This window comes from Vombatus ursinus, unplaced genomic scaffold, assembly GCF_900497805.2.
Source record: "Vombatus ursinus unplaced genomic scaffold, bare-nosed wombat genome assembly UNPS02014818.1, whole genome shotgun sequence".
Lineage (NCBI taxonomy): Eukaryota > Metazoa > Chordata > Mammalia > Diprotodontia > Vombatidae > Vombatus > Vombatus ursinus.
In genome coordinates, this window is record NW_020954596.1 from 1,379,151 (window position 1) to 1,398,436 (window position 19,286).

General features: G+C 41.1%; 1 protein-coding gene across 1 annotated transcript; it reads right to left on the bottom strand.

The window, feature by feature from the left end:
* Positions 1 to 963: 963 nt before the first annotated feature.
* On the bottom strand, positions 964 to 18,901 carry LOC114023743 (zinc finger protein 2 homolog). The gene is made up of 6 exons (XM_027836561.1): positions 18,841 to 18,901; positions 17,150 to 17,510; positions 14,545 to 14,627; positions 9,256 to 9,382; positions 8,655 to 8,750; positions 964 to 2,571 (listed from the first exon to the last, which is right to left on the bottom strand). Exons 2-6 carry the CDS (start codon positions 17,181 to 17,183, stop codon positions 1,064 to 1,066), a joined length of 1,848 nt encoding a protein of 615 aa, XP_027692362.1. The 5' UTR covers positions 17,184 to 17,510; positions 18,841 to 18,901; the 3' UTR covers positions 964 to 1,063.
* Positions 18,902 to 19,286: the final 385 nt, after the last annotated feature.

The window sequence follows — 19,286 nt, forward strand, 5'->3', positions numbered from 1 at the left end:
TTCTGGATTTGAATCAAATTTTCCACGCACATCAATAATTTTGTTAAGATTTCTATATTGATTTTCAACAACAACAAAAACCTACCCCAAATTTAAAAAGTTGTGTGCTATACCAATCAATAAACATATCTTCTATTTTCAAGGTGATATGTGTGTGATATTTATTGGGAATAACCTGTCAACACTTAGGGAGCAGTAGTATTCCCTGGCAGGAGGTGAGGTTTGTTTGCACCTCTTTCAATGCCTGCATTCATTCTGATGAGTTTAAACGAGGTTAGCCGTGCCTTCCATTTGCACAAACTCTTCCCAGCTGAGTGTTACTGGAATGGTGGGATCCAAAAAAAAGAAGGCCATTCTGAGTGAGGACCAGGTGTCCTGGCCAAAGGCAGAGGAATCTCTCATCGCTCAAGTACAAAAAGATGCTCTCAAAAGGGAATAAATGTCACGTCCCCCCAGGCCAGGCCTGGGGTGCTACCAATCCAATCGTGAATTAATTTGATACAGTTGTATCAACTCATTCCAAGACAAATCTTGGCTCAGAAATTGAAACAATTTGGCACAACTGACCACTGACTCCTTAGCTTGCTGGAGTTGCCTTATATTTCAGTAGGCCTACTAGAGTCTGAGGGTTTTTGTTTTTGTTTTGCCTTAAAAAGCCAGGTCTATATAGGAGTGGGGTGCCACATCTATTTACCCAGCATCAGCAAAGCAACAGTTATCTGCGGAGCTGCCAGCGGTTGAGAACTTTTCATTGCATGAAAAAAGGAATAGTGAACTAAAAGCAGAGATAGCCAAACCTTAGTCTCCGTAAGAAAGTCAGGAGTCAAAATGGAATGTTAGAGAAAGTGTTACCGGTTCAGGAAGGTTAGACACATAGACTCAGGGAAGGACAAACCAGGAACAGGGATAAGAAAAAAGCCCTAGGATGAGTCCAAAGATGAGGACAATAAAATCAAGGTAGGAACAGAATGACTCCCGTTCAACTGTAACATCTTTTGACGCCAGTTTGGTTCTTGCTAGCCCTTGCTCTTTTGGTATTAAAAGGGTCTCTATCTGAAAGCTGTCAAACTCCAAGGATCTTATCATCTCCAGTATGAATTCTCTGATGCCGAGTAAGGTCTGAATTCCGACTGAAGGTTTTCCCACATTCATGACATTTAAAGGGTTTTTCTCCAGTATGTATCATCCGGTGTTTAGTAAGGGATGATCTATCACTGAATGCCTTCCCACATGCATGACACCCAAAGGGTTTCTCACCAGTATGAATTCTCTGATGTCGAACAAGGGCTGGACTCTGGCTGAAGGCTCTTCCACATTCATTACATTTATAGGGTTTCTCTCCAGTATGGATTTTTTGATGTTCAGTGAGGTGTGCATGCTGGCTGAAAGTTCTCTCACATTCATAACATTCATAAGGTTTCTCTCCAGTATGAATTCTCTGGTGTTGAGCAAGATTTGTACTCAATCTGAAGGCTTTCCCACATCGGTCACATTCATAGGGCTTTTCTCCAGTATGAATTCTCTGATGTCCAATAAGGTGTGCATGCTGGCTGAAAGTTCTCTCACATTCATGACATTCATAAGGTTTTTCTCCAGTATGAATTCTCTGATGTTTAGTGAGGATTTCACTTTTCCTGAAACTTTTCCCACACATATTACATTTATAGGGTTTCTCTCCAGTATGAATTCTCTGATGTTCAGTAAGATTTGTACTTCTGCTAAAGGCTTTCCCACATTCCTTACATACATATGGTTTTTCTCCAGTATGAGTTCTCTGATGCTGAATAAGGTTTGCAGACTGACTGAAAGCTCTCCCACATTCATTACATTCATAGGGTTTCTCTCCAGTATGAATTCTCTGGTGTTGAGTAAGGATTGTATTCAATCTGAAGGCTTTCCCACATTCATTACATTCATAGGGTTTCTCTCCAGTATGGATTCTCTGATGTTCAGTAAGTTGTGTTTTCCAAATGAAGGCTTTCCCACAATCATTGCATTCATAAGGTTTTTCTCCAGTATGAATTTTCTCATGTTTAATAAGGTATGAATGTTCATTGAAAACCTTTTCACATTTATGACATTTAAAGGGTTTCTCACCAGTATGGATTCTCTGATGTTGAATAAGATGTGTATTTCTACTGAAGTCTTTCCCACATTCATTGTATTCGTGAACCTTCATCCCTAAAAACTTTCTTTGCTTATTAATTAGTTCTGAATTATGTTTGATGATTTCTTCATATTTACCTCTTTTATGGTATTGGTTTCCTATCAGACCAGTCTGCTGCTTAATAGGGACTGAGTTCTGTCCAAAGAATATCCCAAACTCATTACATTCAGGATCTCTCTTGCCTATGAGGGTGTTTCTACAGCTGATGGGTGTTTCCTTCAAATATTTTTCTTGGATTCCCTGCTGTTTCCCCAAGTGGCTGTCAGATAGTCTGGCTATTCCTAACTTAGAGTACCAGAGACCACTCCTTACGAGACTCTCCATTGCTGCTTCCTGTGATGATGTTTCTTCAGAAATGGTCTCTTGTGGAGATGGCACCTTGCTTTCCTTCACAGTCTCCAAGTCTGAAAGAAATAAAAATTGCAATGTCTCCTCTTCCATGATGAAAGGAAGGAAGGGGTGTCATGGAGAAGGGAGAAATAAATTGATAATAAGTATAACTTATTCATATGCTGATATCATTTGAGTAAAGAGTGGGAAAAGGAGTGGCAAGATAGAAAGGGCCAAAAATGCTTCTATGAGGAGAAAAGAGGAGGGTGCAGGGGTGACTGATCCAACATGCAAGGTGAGAACAGAGAATCTTGTTGGGTTAACAAGGCAGAATGGAAGAGCAAGAAGAATAATTACACAAATTAGTAAGTCCAGGGCATATGGCTAAAGAAAGAGCATTGAATTTGGAATCATAAGACCTTGGTCTGACTTCCAGCTATGTTGTTTACTAGCTGTGTGATCCTGGTTAAGTCACTTTCTCCTTATCTATAAAAATGAAGAAGTTGGTCCAGATCAGGGGGTGTTATCTTGGGGTCTGTGAACTTGTTTTTAAAAAATATTTTGAGGACAGAAACTAACATTGTATATTAAAGTATACTCATGTGGGGAAATCCAGGAAGCAGAGGAGGTTAACATGTAGGAAAACATCTAAGTAGAGTCATCCGTCTATACTATAGACCACCTGGACAGAAGGAAGAAACAGATAAGGAGTTGGAGAAACAGATGACATGCCAGCTGCTGGGGCATCATACAGTAGTGGTGGACTTTAATTATCCAGACTTCTGCTAGAGTAGAGTCCAAAGTAGAGTAAGTAGTAGTAATTTCTCGGCTTGCCTTAATAATCTCATTATTTGAAGGATTGCCAACGACATAACTTCTATCCAAGGATCTGATTCTCATCGATAAGGACAAAGTGGTTGCTGAGGTGAAAAGGATGTGAAGACTGGGGATAAGTGACCAATTCCCTGTAGGATTAAAGACAGAAGAGAAAAAAACCTGAGCAAAATCTAAAATGCACTCTAGATTTTGGAAGAACAGATTTCAGGAATGGTTTAGGACATAGGTGAGGAACCTGCAGCCTCAAGGCCACATGTGGCCCTCTAGGTCCTCAAGTGCAGCCCTTTGACTGAATCCAAACTTTACATAACAAATCCCCTTGTGACTTGAGAGGATTTGTGCCATAGGTTCCCTACCCCTAGTTGAGGGAAAGGACAGGTAGGATCCCATGACCTAAAATTCTACAGGGGGAAGTCATCTGAGGAGAGATGGAATCTCAAGAATGAAATCCTCAAGCAACAAAGAGAACCAATTTAACGAGGAAGAAAAGAGAAGTTAACTAAAGAGCCTGATGTGGATGCATGAGGAACTCACTGACTCTACAAAATCACTAGATTTTAAAAAGAATTGTACACAGTACATATGTAAAAAAAGTCTATGTACAGAAGACAGAAGCAAAGGCAGTTAAAAGAAAGTGAATTCAAAAGTATGGCAGGGTCCTGAAATAATAATATCAAGAGTGCTTAAACTCAGTATGAGCTCAGATTGGCCAAAAAAAAAAAAAAGCTCATAAAAGTCTAGTTTTGTTTTTTTAAAGATATTGGGGAAAAGAGGAGATCAAAGAAGGGACAGCACAGCTGCTTGGATAGACAGGATAAATAGTAAGCAACAGAAAGAAGGCAGAGCTGCTTAGCTTTCATTTTGTTTTTGGTGGGTTTTTTTTTCCTGCCAAAGAGAATGATTTTGGACTGGAAAGAACCAAACAAAAATGACTACGAGAGACTCAGGCATAAATTCCTATTGTAAGAGATAGTAAGAGAATATCTGGCTGCCTTTGACGAGTTCCCATCATCAGGCCCAGACAAAACTAAATCCTTAGTGGACACGGGGCTAGCTATGGCTGTTCATCTCAAAAATATCTTTTAAAAAGTCACTGTAGGGGGCTGCAAGTTCAATAGTCAATACTATGATATGGCAGACAAAAAAACTAATGTATTCTCAGACCGCATTCAGGGGCACAGTATCCAACTCTACAAAGGTGACATATGATCTTACTACACTCTGCCTTGGTCAGGCTATATCTAGAGTACTGTATGCAGTTCTGGGTGCCAAAGAGTAGAAAAGACATTGACAAACTTGAGTGTCCAGTAGAGAACAGTGAAGCATCTTGAGACCATTCCATTTGAAGAGGATTTGAAGGAAATGGAAATGTTTAATCTGGGGAAGAAGACTTGGGAGGGCAGGGGGAATAGTGAGGAGGAAGGTTACATGGTAAAAAAAAAATTTAAGGGCTACCCTGTTGAAGAGGGATTAGATCTGTAATGTTTTGTCCTCAAACAAATGGAATGATGAGTATAAAATACAGAGATGTGATTTTGATTAGGTATAAAAGGAAACTTCCAAACAATTAGATCTGTCCCAAAGGAGAAATGGCTGCCAAAGGAGGTTAGTGGATTCCACTCTCAGCGGAAGTCAAGCATAAGCTGGTTGACCACTTAATGGTTATGTGGTAGAGGGGATTTCCCCACAGATGTAGGTTGGAGTAAATATCCTCTGAGATCCCTTTCCAAACTGTTAGATTCCGTGATTCATTTATTCATTTTTAAAAATCAGTACCAATTATTTTTTTTATAATTACTGTTTAATAGTATAGAATCAGGTAGTTCAAATTCTTTTTCTTTCCTTTTTTTGGGGGAGAACAGAGAGGGCATTATTCCTGCTAAATCCTATCAAAGTCATATATACCATGTTAATTTCTGAGTTGGTGCCTTTGTTCACAATGTTTTTCTTGCTTGGAATTTTCTCTTGTCTCATGTCCTAGTTTCTCACATGAGTCTTTCGTTGAGCTCCTCGGCCCATGTTAGTCACAGAAAAATCACAGAATTTTAGAGATGGAAGGAGCCTTTAGAGACTGTGCTATTCCCTCCCATCTCTACCTTTTATGGATGTGAAGAGATTTATCTCAAGTCACACATTATATTTTCCTTGCATTAAATCTCAATTTGATTTACAGTTATTTGTGTAAGTATCTAATCTACCCTACTAGACATTAAGCTCCATGATGGCAGGGAGGGTGTCTTATTCTTGGTTGTATCCCCCATAGTATGCATTTTGACATTTATTTAAAGATTCACAGACTGAACAGAGTTCAAAGGGACCTTAAAAGTCATCAAGTCCACACCTCCCTTACATTTTAGAGATGAGGAAAACTGAGGCACAGAGTTTAAGAGACTTGCCTAGGGTCTCAAAACTAGTGTCTGAGGTGGGATTTGAGCCCAGGTCTTCCAGACTCCAACTCCAGTGCCCTATCCACTATGCCATTTTATTATGCTGCCTTGAATTGTTCCTTAGTTTTTGTTGTTTTTTTTTAAGTATAGTATTTAAATATATCATGTCTCTGTCTTGTCTTTCCAAATAGATTTTGACCTACTGAAGAGAAATGTGATTTCTATGAATTTTGTAACTTCTTTGGAAGGTACTCAGAATTCAACAAATTCCTGCTAAATAGAAGAATTAAGAGAGGGAAAAAAACTTTTTTTTGCCTGATACCAGAGTAGCAAATCAATGATTTCCTGAATGCTAACGCTGTACTTGATACTGGAGATACAAGGAAAATATAAGCAAATAATAATGATAATACCATACATTTTTACAGAGCTGTAAGGTTTGCAGAGTGTTTTCCTCACAACAGTTCTGTGAGATCAGCAGTGCTAGTGTTAATACTCCCATTTTAGAGATGATAAAGTGAGGCTTACAGAAGAGGAAACAGGTTAAATGATTTGCCAGTGATCACACAGTTAGTGTCTGAGGCAGAATTGAAACCCAGATCTTCAGATTACAAATCCAGTACTCTATCCATTATGCCATGGTGCCCTTCCCTCCAATATCTCAGAATCTAGGCAAGGAGACAAAATGAACACACGTGAAATAATTAAAGAAAAACAAAAGATCATATGTGAGGTTTAGCCTTTAAATGGTCTTGAAGTTCAGGGAAAGGAAAGCTTAAAAGAGACTTGAAAACCCAAAGAAGTTCTCATGGAGGAGGTAGAATCTGAGGGGACCTTAAAGGGTCAGCAGTGTCTGGAAGAGGAAGAAGGGATGCAATGTGCAGACTATGTACAAGGGCAGATCTGTAGGGAAAAGCATGGAGTGGATGGAGCATGGAGTTAACTGGAAGAGAAGCTCTATTTAGGTATAATTCAGCAGAATACAGTTTTTGAACAGGGTCAAGGCTTTCCCACATTCATCACCTCCACTAGAATATCCTTCTTTTCTTAACTATAAAAAGCCCAAGGGCTTCGTACATAGATCACTAAGTTTAGGCACATGGTTCAGAGACCAGAAATTCCTAATCTCTCTAGACCAAAGAGCTAGGTGTTTCCACTCCCTCTTTTTACATGAAAGGTCTTTATTGGTACAGTTGAAAACCAACATCTTCCCTATTCTATCCCTTTAAGTAGACAGGAATAAACAAGATGGACTGGAGGTAGGAAGGAGCCAGCCCTTATACAGAACAACTATCAGTTGTAGTGATATAAATTTGGACCAGAATTATGGCAGAAGAAATGGAAAGAAAGGAAAGAGATATCCTAGAGATATTTTAGAGGAAGAACAACAGGATCTGGCAATAAAATGGACAAAGAAAATGAAGGAAGAAAAAGATTCATTGTGACCCTATGGTTTCTGGATTGGAAAAATAGAATAATAAAGCCATCACTGACAGAAATAGAGCAGTTAGAAGGCAGAGCTGGATTGGCAGCAGGGACTCAGTTTTTCACATGTTGAATTTTAAGTGGCAGTAGCACATCCAAAGGGAGGTGCAAACATACGAGACATCTGGGTGGAGATGTGGAGGTGGGAGTCATCTGCAGAGAAGGGGTATTTTTAGTTTTCACAATGAATTACTAGAGAAAGGGGGAAGAAAAGAAGAAGGAAGATAGACCTTTAGGGATATGTGCAGTTAGGAGACTAGAAAGAGAATCTGGTGAAATAGAGGGAAAAAGAGACCAGGATAGTGAAGTGTAACACAAGCAATGGGAGGAGAAATTTACATGAAGAGGGATTCAACAGAGTCAAATACACGGAAGTTTAGGCAGAAAGATAGAAAAAAAAAACTTGATGGTTTGCTTGGTAAAGGTTCTGCTAGAGAAAGCAGGAGTAACATGTAGCAGGCAGAAATGAAGTGAGAGAAAATGAGGCAAAAAAAAAAAAACCAGATGAAACAGGCAGTGTGACAGGAGGAAAAGGATGTAGCCTGTGTGTTTAAAGAGCGTGACAGTGAAACTGATGAGATAAAAAAAGGGGCAACATAAAATAAACAAAATCATAAAATATATAATAAATTTTTGTTTCTGTTCTGTTGTTTTTTGAAGACGGGAGACCTGTTTGTATTCGGATGTATAAAGAAAGGAAGAGACTGAAGATGCTACAGAGGGAAGGAATGATTATAAGATTATTATAGTAATTATAATTATGTTAATTATAATGCCAGAAAAGGAGAAGTGAATGGGAATCAGGGTAGAGGAAACAGCCTGGGTGAGGATGAGGGGCATCCACTTCACCAAGACTGGGAGTGTGAAGAGAGACAAAAGGACAAAATTTGAGAGACAGGGGAAAGCATCTATCCTTCTCTATTTCCAAGGCCTTGCTTGAGGAGACAGAATATAAAGCCAATCGGTGGAAATTACAGAAAACAAATTTTACCTCAATCTAAATGAAGAACTCTCAGAGAAGAAGGGAAGACGCAAATGGAACAGGCTGGCTCGCAGAACAGCTAGGTCTCTGTCACTGGCAGTTTCCAAGCACAAGCCAGCTGGCCACCCGCCGGCGTATTACACAAGAGACCTCTGTACTAGATGGGAAGTTAGACTGCATGACTCCCTAAGTCCCTTCCAACTCTATCAGAGGAGTTTATGATATGTGGAGGGAGGTCAAGCAAGGTCAACAGAGGATTTTTATTCAAGTTAGCTTCAGTCTTCTCTGCACCCCTGCGGTACAGGGGAGCTCTGTCTTTTAAGAGCTGCCCAATCAAAACTTTCAGTATTCTACTCACTTAATCGACAAGCATTTACTAGACGATTAATGTGTACCAGGCATGGTGCCATTACTTCCTTTTCACTCTTATTCCCAGGGAAGTCCATTCTACCTAGTTTTCACTCACCTGAGCAGATGTCTCCTGAGGCTTTTCTCTCTACCTTCCAGGGTTCTTTTCCTTGCTCCAACTGAGAGATCATATCCGGTTTGGAAACTTGATGCCCTGCTCATAAGGAGAGACACAGGACTTGGGGGATTTGGTCTGGGGACAAAGAGCCATGACCGAATTCAGTCCTGGCCCCATGAGCTTTAAGATGCTTTGAACTGAAAAGAATAACATCACGGAACTACAATGATTCTGCTTATTTCCAGCTGCACAAAGGATAGACACTTCCCCTAGAAAGAAGCATGATCACTCTATCTCTGTTTCCCTAAAAGGATCAGGACTATACAAGAAGAAGCATGGGAAGATGGAAAGAACACTGGACTTAGGGTCCTATGTCCTAGGTCTGAATCCGTGGACTATCACTGAATCCTATGGACTTCTTGATATTGACTTCTTAGAGCCTGCTTTCTTCATCTGAAAAATGGGAATAATGCTAGAACTATGTCCCTCAGAGAACTGTGAAGATAGAGCTTTGTAAAATGCAAAGTTTTTTTTTTTAAAGACCTGCAAAAACAATGACACTTCAGAGGGTAAACTGAATCATAGGAGAAGTCACCCTTACCCAATGAGACCAGGTTTCCATAGTTCTCTAACATCACGTCCCTGTACAGGCCCCTCTGGGCAGGATCCAGCCATCCCCATTCCTCCTGGGTGAAGTCCACAGCCACATCCTTGAACGTCAATGATTCCTGAAATGATAAACACATTTTTATTGAACCCCATTCCTTTTCATGGCCTTGGGACCTTGGGCAAGAGGAGGTTAAAAGGATTTAAAGGAAGTGTTTCTGATAGTGTTCAGGGCTACAAGTAACCCACATCAAGTATTTACTGATTTCTAACATATCTAATAGTGTATTAAATTCTATAAATAATATAAAATAATATGGCACATGATACATGCCTTTAAGAAGTAGTTTTGCAATGTGCATAGTCTTTGACCCAGTAATAGCTAGGGCTATATCCCAAAGACATCATAGAAATGGGGAAAGGACCCATATGGATAAAAATAGTTACAGCAGCTCTTTTTGTGGTGGCAAAGAATTGGAAATTGAGAGGATGCCCATCAATTGGGGAATGGCTGAACAAGCTGTGGTATATGAATGTAATGGAATACTATTGTGCTATAAGAAATGATGAGCAGGTGGACTTCAGAAAAACCTTGAAAGACTTGTATGGACTGATGCTGAGTGAAGTGAGCAGAACCAGGAGAACAGCCATGTTGTGCAATGACTAATGTTGATAAACTTAGCCCTTCTCAGCAATGCAAGGATCTAAGATATCTCCAAAGGTCTCATGATAGAAAATGCTATCCACATCCAAAGAAACAATTATGGAGTTTGAATGCAGACTGAAGCATACTATTTGCTATTTTTTTTCTTCTTTTTTGTTTTGTTTCCTCTTTCTTGTGGTTCCTTCTATTGGTTCTAATTCTTCCTTACAACAAGACTACTGTGAAAATATGAAGAAAAAAAAATAAGTAGTTTTGCTCAGGAGGAAAACTAACACATTAAATAATTAGAGAACAACTCAAGGCATTTTTCCAAATTCTCCTAAAATTTTGAGTATATCTCATACTAGTATTTCTTCAATAAATTTTAAGATGGGGGGCAGCTAGGTGGCGGAGTGGATAGAGCACCGGCCCTACATTCAGGAGGACTTGAGTTCAAATCCGGCCTCAGACACATAACACTTACTACCTGTGTGACCCTGGGCAAATCACTTAACCCTATTGCCTAGCCAAAATAAATAAATAAATTTTAAGATGGCATGGTCTATTCCTTCCAAGAACCCAGCATTTTTACTTAGGCAACGAGTTCTTCCATTATGGTCAGAATTATGTCCAAAATGGCAGCTCCCCTCATCACTTCCTACACATGTTAACAAAAGGCAAATCATGAATTTATCAGTTGCTCAGCTTTTGACTGAGGGTAACTTCTAGTATATGTCCACTTGGAAATAGTTAATGTCTTCCATCACTCCCATATTCTGCTTCCATGCAAATTTTGTGATCTGGCTCTAGAGCTTATGTTATTTCTGCTCTAGGACAAATAATATGAAATATACATCCACCATAATATTGCTTCTTTCTCCATCCTTCAATACTGACCCACACGTTCTCCACCATGCTTGTCTCCTCTAGTTTTAGATTTCTACACAGGAGTACACTCTGATATATAATGCTAACTCATCACATCCATCTAATTTCCTTTTGAGTAAAGAATAGCCTTCCATTGTTATATTCCATTGCTTTATTAATGAATTAGTCCCTCCAAGTTTCAGCAATGCCTGTGAGGTTACAGTTACCTCTTTGATTTAAGAACTCTGAGATCACCTTGCTTATCACTTGTATTCTGAGAATTTGTATATTGCAGTCAGAAGATGTGATTTTTATAACTGTCCCTGTTCCTGCATACTCTATCTATTAGATTATTGGACAATTCCACTGCTATTCTTAGACTTATAGGAGCTAGAGCTGGAAGGGGCCTTAGATATCATAGGAACACAGTTATAGAGCCAGAAGGCTTTCTAGTCCAACACCATCATTTTACAGATAAGGAAACTGAGACCCAGAAAAATCAAATGACTTGCCTGAAATAATAGGCAGTAGAGCCTGGATTTGAACCCCTGTGCTTTGTCTCTAAACTCAATGATCTCCCCACTACACCAAAATGCCTGCCAAAGTTGTACATACTATTTATTTCCAGTAACACTGTGCTTAGTAGGTGTCTATTGGGATTTTCTCCTTCCTCTATTTTCAATTTAAAGTCTTACTGGACCTGCAAGTTTCTAAGAAAATATATTCTACACAATATTTTTTAGATACTCTCTATCCTGGCCCTGGTCCAGAAATCTAAATTCCATTCTCTGATACCATCTTCTTAACCTGCTCTTCAATTCCTATATCCTGCCTTCTCATAAAAAAAAAAATCTGATCAAAAATATGGAGAAAAACCAAATCCCCCAAAAAATATATATATAACAGCATTGTGTGTGATAGTTCCAAAGGACAAGCTGGACCTAGAGTTGACTTGAACAAGAGGACAGTGGACTGGATTGACTTCAGTAAGGTGCACAGCTCCTTTAAAGACCCCAAGTTTCCCATGAAAGTAAATGGCCATCTTTTTATTACCAACATGCTACCAGTATTTCTATAAGGCAGCTGGACATGGAACACAATAGTCTCCAAAGAAGCTAAAACGACTATCATACAGAGGGCAATAGGGAGGCACATGGTAGTTGTAAATAGGTGGCATCATATAACCAAAGGCAAACTCTAAATAAGGAAAGGAGTAAAAGACATTGATTGCATCAAGGAATATTATAGGAAGAGAAGATGTGCTGGTCATGTGGCAAGAGTGAGGGATGACCAGTGGATAGTCAGACTGTTCCACTGTTACTTTCCCAATGTCAAAAAAAAAAAAAAATGCAAGAGAGACCTCTAGCACATTGGTGAGATCCCCTGTGGCAGGGGGAGGCCATAGTCAAAAGTCACCCAAGATGGAGAGGCCTGACTCTTCTGAACTTCTGACTCAATGAGAGTACAGATCCATTGGAGTAAAATGACTCATTTTCATCAGCAATGACAGCAATCATCAAGTTTGACTCTATCAACTCAGTACCTGATGAACTATTTGAAGAAATAGCAATGGATCTTAAAAGGACAGTTAAACCTGACTAAATACATTCTGAAAAACAAATATGCAAAGGAGGTGAAATAATTTAAAAAAACCCAAAAACTTGGAGACCAATTTTTAAGATATCTCAAAGGGAAAGTTCCAAAGGAATGAAAAAGATCATATACAGGTTTTTTGGGGGGGGGTCCAAGGCAGACAGTATGGAGCTGTGATTTCACTGGTGTAGGGAACAGCTTGCGAGAAAAATCCTCTATTAATGCAATTCAACAACTATTCTTCAATTTGTCACCTAAGGGAGTTCTGGGGCACTGAGTCATCAAGTGCTCAGGATGACCCAGCTGGTATGTGCCAAGAGTTGGGTTTGGTACCCAGGTTATCCTGATTCCAAGTCTGGTCCTCTATCCACCATGCAGCCACTGCCTCTAATCACAGACAGTACTCCTATCAAAAAAGAACTAAAAAGTCATTAACAACTACTGAACCATATATCAGCTTTCTTATTTTTATAAGGTCTATCTGAGAATGGTCCATAGCATATGAAGGGCAGGCTGAAGAACAAGCCTGCTCTTGCAGATGATTTTTTTATCGCAAATCACAACTTTATGGTCACACACCTAACTGAGAGGTATAAAGAATACAAGATCCCATTGTGTCTCTTATTAGATTTTTTAAATGTCTGATTCAGTAGAACAAAATGCAGCCTTGAAGGGTTCCCCTCAAAGTGTCTAATGTACATATATTAAAATTATTAAAAAATTTTGACAGGTATAATGACAGAGATAATTTCATTCAATGACCTATTGATTACTGATATTAAACAAGAAGTATAACATTTGAGGTGCTCACCAGTATCATAGAAGTTGTCCTGTACAGAACCCAAACAAAGGGATTCTAAATTGATGAAGAGGTTCTGTCTATTTGTTGATGGCATTGTACTACCTATGTTGAACCATGAAACACTACAAAGCCCCCTCAGTGAAATCCACACTGATACAAAATATCAATCTTACCATCCACACTGGAAAAATGAAGTGGATGAAAAATACAAATTACCCAAACTATAACATGCAACTGCATGAATAGCTCATAAAATTATTCACACACATTCATATACATTTATGTGTATGAAGGTGTGTGTGTGTATGTATCTTGAACAGTTGCTAAAGATGGAAGCTGAATTGGGCTCAAAATTGAGTATAAAGTAGTCATTTGGGAAACAACATAGCACTTTCCATGATCCCAAACTGTTCACTTACACAAAAGTCCTTCTCTTTAAGGTGACATTCTTCCAGTGATGTTTTTGTATAATTGTAAATAATGGACCACCATGATTTCAGAGGATTAAGATTTCAAGTAATCTCAGAACATGATAGGCATAGGTAGCCTGCAGCCTATTACCAACCACAACTGGTGTCTGAGATGAGATGTGGAAGACCTCACCAAGGGCATGGATGATCAGAAGAGGAGGTGAACTAGTCAGGTAGTGAAAATGAGAGACAAGAGATGACAAGATTTGGAGCTGGAAGGGGCCTTAGGGATCATTTAGTTCAACCCCTCATTGGAACTGAGGAAACTGAGGCTCAGGAAAGTAAAGTAACTTACCCAGGTCCCACAGGTGGTAGGCAACAGAGTCAGGATGCGAACCAGGTCTTCTGACTCCAAATCCAGTGGTCTTCCACTATACCAGAGCCCAAGTGCTATACTGGTATCTCTGAGATGGTAAAATAACCAGAGGAAGGCCTTCAGCACATTGGGTAGACTTTCTATGGATATTTATGGAAAGATGTGCTTAAGAGTCCCTAGAATGAAAAAGGTTGGAATCTGCACTAATGGAGGGAGTGTACATACCAATGAAATCACAGATATGTCAAGGAAAGTGGCTCTCTATTGGGACAGAACTCTTTGATCTTACAGGCGCTATATGTTTTGTTTATAAGCCCTAATTCAGAGTACTAAGCACACAGGAAGCCTAAATAACAAGTTGGATGAATGAATGAGAGGACATTAGGAGTGTAGGGTGAAAGCTGGGCAATATTCTCAGTAAGTCCTTTATGCATCAGAATAGGTTTAAGTTTCCTGAGGGAAAAGAGTTAGGATCCTGGATCCTGGATGGGGCTTTGTTGGGTAGGGAAGCTCCTAGATAAAGGAAGGAAATGTTTCTACTCAGTGAGACCCAAGATGGTTTTTCAGGAGAGACAGAAGAAACTTCAACTCACCTGAGACCTGGTCATCAGGATCCCAGAGTCCTTCTCCTCTGTGTCTCCCAGATGAGAAAGGGCAGAATCCTGCAAATGTAGAGCTAGGAAGAAAAAAGGGCCATGACTTGTAAACCATCCATGACCTTGAAATTCCCTTACTCATCAAGTTCAAATTTCTTATTTGGTTGAGTTTGACCACCATACTCTTGTCAGATGGAGGTAAAAGGGAACCCCGAAAAAGCCCCAATCCTTCCTTTCAAGAGAACAGATCCATGGGTATGGCTGCCTGGGACCTTATATCTTTCTAAATAGTCCTCAAAGGTTTCAGGAACAGATCCCTTGTCTAAGAATCAGAAAATGAAACCTGAATTCATAGCTCAGACCCCACATGTGGTGAGATTTCAAGTATGCATCTGTTATTTCTTATTTAATGAGGAAAAAAATATTGCTATTTTCGTTCCCTTGCTCACAGCACATGTGAGTTATCTATTTGCTGGGCTGTTTGCAAAAAACATCTTAATAAATATAAGACATTAGCTTTACTATCACAGGAACAAAAGTGGTCTAAGAGAAAGAACATACAACTACAATCAGCAGACTTCAAAATCCTACCAGTTCGGACAGCTAAGCAGTATACTAGAAAGACCACTGGACTTGGAGTCAGCAAGACTTGAGTTCAAAATCCACCTTCACAAGCTTAATAGCTGTGGCCTTAATCCTACCTCTTAACCTCTCTCAGCCTCAGTTTCCTCATCTGTAAAATGGAGATCATAAGAATACCTACTTCCCAGGGTTGTTGTAAGAATCAAAATCTTTAAATGTGTAAAGAGCTTTGTAAGTCCAAAAACACTTTTTAAATCTTAAAACATAAGTGCTAGCTATTCTTATAAGTTAACTAGGGGATTTAAATACAAGTTAATGAGTGGGATTTTAAACACTTCATGCCACATCACAAAACAGTGAGGTGACTGGTCTGTCCCTCTATCATTCTACCACGGGAACAGCACTTCAGCAGATTCCTCCCATCATGCTTTCTGAGGGCATGCTACTACAAGGCATTGGAGAGGACTTGATTAGAATGATGCGTCACAGATCTACAAGAACTAACCACACCCTAAGACCAAAAAACTCTGCCTCCCATACGCTACTTCTCATCTCACCCAGTACGGAGGCAGCTAAGGGAGGCAGCGGAGAGGTATAAATCTGTCTCAGGCACGGACTAGCTGTGTGACCTTTGACAAGTCTCTTAACCTCCGTTTGCCTGTTTTCTCAACTGTAAAATGGGGATAATTATAGCACCTACCTCCCAAGGGTGTTATGAGGAAAACATGAAATAATAATTATAAAGCACCTGGCACACAGTAACTGCTAAATAAATGGTAGCTATTGGGGGCAGTTAGGTGGTGTAGTGGATAGAGCACTGGCCCTGAAGTCAGGAGGACTTGAGTTCAAATCCGGCCTCAGACCAAACACTTGACGCTTACTAGCTGTGCGACCCTGGGCAAGTCACTTAACCGCAGTTGCCAAAAATAAATAAATAAATGGTAACTATTATTATTAAAATGATTTATCTATACTCCTCAAGGGGCAGGAAAAACCGATCTGTTTTAGAACTAGCCTGCTTACTTTGGTATGTCCACGTATGGCTACAGACACCTAATGGGTGAGAGAAATTGTTTTACTATTATATTAATAACCAATCATTAATTTGAGATCCAGGCTTTTCTCCTTTATTTCCTCATTTAAAAGTAAAGTCAGTCTCTGTAAAAAGTTCCTATAAAAAGTCAGTCTCTGAAGGACATGACTGATTGATGAGGTTGTCCTAGGCTTCAAGTAACATGCTCTTCAGTCTTGGGTGGGACTTCACCCAACTAGGAGACCTTACTTCTGCTTAGAGTGTAAAAAGAATCCAGTCTGGATCAGTCCTTACCCAGAGGAAAACGAGCCCTGAACTTGTACCCCTCCATTAGAGTTTAGGGTGACCCAGCTCACGAAAGAGAAAACCAACCACAATGGTCTTGATGGAAATGGATTCCCACGTCCAGATTGCTAAAAACAACTGAGTCTCATGATCAAACCACACTCTCAGCAGGAGGAGCTGAAGACTCTTAGCCATCTACTCATTAAATGTCCACCAATCAGGGTTGATTTTCACTTGTCAGGGGCATTCCCTTTTACAAAGGTATTTAAGGCATTCAGCGTCTCCATTGGGAGGTCTTTGGTCATCAAGAGAAACCACTGATCATCAATTTACTGGTTATTAGCTAGTCTAATTAATAAAGTGATTATTAATTACCCAGAAACTCTGTCTCTCAGGGTTTTCATTTGTTATATGGGGGAGGATAGAGAGGAGGATAAGTGCATTCTGATAAGCCAGGTATGTGCATAGCCACAGGACCAGAACCATGGGAGCTGAGGCAGATGGCAGTGTATATTCAGTGATGAAGAGAAGCATTAGGAGAATAAAAGCCAAAGCTTGGGAACATAGCGTGTCCCACCTGAACACCATCCCTTCACCTTCACACATTCTCCTCTGAAGTGGGTGTCTGCCTCTTTCCCATCATGGAGAGAGTCCCCCAACCCCTTCTATCCCAAACCCCTGAATCCCTTTTTCGGAACTCACCTTTCTCTTCAAGCATCTGGATCAAATCCTCCATGGTTACCTCCTTCTTGCTGTTTTCATTCTGTTCTGTTTCTCCAGGTGGAAGGGACAGGAATTACTCCAAGGCCAACAGCTCCAAGACCTGCACCATCACGTCAGTGTCCAGGCTCTGCCATGAAGCCCTGGTCAAAGGTCTCATGTCGGATGAGTGTCTTCCACAATGGATTCCCACTGCTTGGGATATTCTACCTTTACTAGGTCATGGGGGCTCAGGAGCAAGCTCAAGTTAACCGAAAGTTTCACTCTGAAACTCAGATCTGTTTCAAGTAGAAGATCCTTACTTTAATGCTCCAGGATGGGCCCCTACAGACCATACCCAGGGCTGTTGGGGACAAAAATTGGTCCAAGTCAGAGAAGAGAAGCAGCGGCCTTATGTCCACAGTTTGCGATCAAGAACTGGACTCACATGTTGAGTTTCAAATCATTTAACAAACAATTAATGAGGCAGTATGGCTTAGAGAAATGAGTGATAAGTCATGAGGTAACAAGGTTCAAATCGCTCAGTTTCCTTAGCTGTACACCAGAGACAATAACAATTGTCCTAATAAGCTACGGTGAGGTAAGATAAGTAAAGCACTTAAAACATCTATTAATGGGCACCCCAACTGTGGGATATAAGACAGAAAGAGATATGGGCACATATTGGGACAACAAGAAACTCTGGAACTAAATGGATGTATACAGGTGCTCAGGGCCCTATGCTAATACAGAAAAACACCATTACCTAGGGCCTTTGGCAGACACACATAGATAAAGGCACCCAGGACTCTTGGCAGACACATACAGACACAAGTAACCAGGGAGTGGGTTCTTGACTGACACACTCAGACACTGTTTTTGCCTTTGTTTCTATGCCCAGCACTTAGCCCAGTGCCTTTAAATAAATGCTTGCTGACTTGATTTGATCCACAAGGCTTCTGATTGACATACTCAGACACATGAACCTGGGCTCAGGGCAGACCTACGGATTTCGGCAGGCACATTGGGGTGCACACATACCCAGGCTCTGGAGTGACACACAAAGAGCCATGCGTCCCCCAGGGCTTCTGGCTCCCACTCACACATGCACAGGTACAGACACACAAATACCTAGGGCTTCTGGCAGGTGCTGGGGCTGGTTCATTCTCTCTCTCTCTCTCTCTCTCTCTCTCTCTCTCTCACACACACACACACACACACACACACACACTGGTGCCCGGGGCTCCTGGCTCACACTCACTCATACACAAGAGTACGCGGGGCTTTGGGCTCACACACACTTACACGTACCCGTACACGTATACATACAGAGCCCCAGGGCTTCTGGCTCACACAGGCAGACACACACACACACACGCACGGGTAGCCAGGGCTTTTGGTTCACACGCACGCACGCACGCACACACGCACGCACGCACGCACGCACACACACACACACACAGGGCCTCCCCCGCCGGGCTTTGCAGCGCGGGCTGCCAATCAGGCCTGTATGGGCTGTCCACGTAGGATCACTGCCCCCCACCCCCGGCCCCGGGCCGGAGGAACTTCGGCTCTTCTCCTCCTCCCACTCCCCCCTCGGCCCCCGATTCAGGCCCAGTCCCTTCGCTGGCCAGGCTCGTGTGGCAGGGCACAGGAGGGCCTGTCCTGGGCTGCACGCCTCGGTCGGTCAGTACCTGGAGACTGGTTCTGGAAGCGGACCGAACAGCCCCTGAGCTTCCTCCGTGCACCCCAGGCTGAGGGTGGAGTGCGCCTGCGCCTGAGAGTTAAAACTACAATTCCCAGAATGCGGCTGGCCGCTCCGTTTCTATTTTCCCGCGGTTCCACCGTCCAAAATTTAAAAAAAAAAAAAAAAGCGTGATGGTTAGCATTGCTCTGCTCTGTCCCTTCCAGGCACTAAGGAACTAACTAGTCCCACCCACAATGACGTCAATGTCTAAACAGGCTCTGCCTGAGATGCGCCATACTGTCTCCCTGGCAACCACTAGAGAGTGGTCCAGTTCTTTACTCCTATTCAAATATCACTGCCTGGGACAGAAAAGAATCGTTTCATTTTAAAATCCTGACGTAGATTTAGAATGAAATTAGGGTTCTGTCAGATTCCAAGTGACACCCCAAGGTA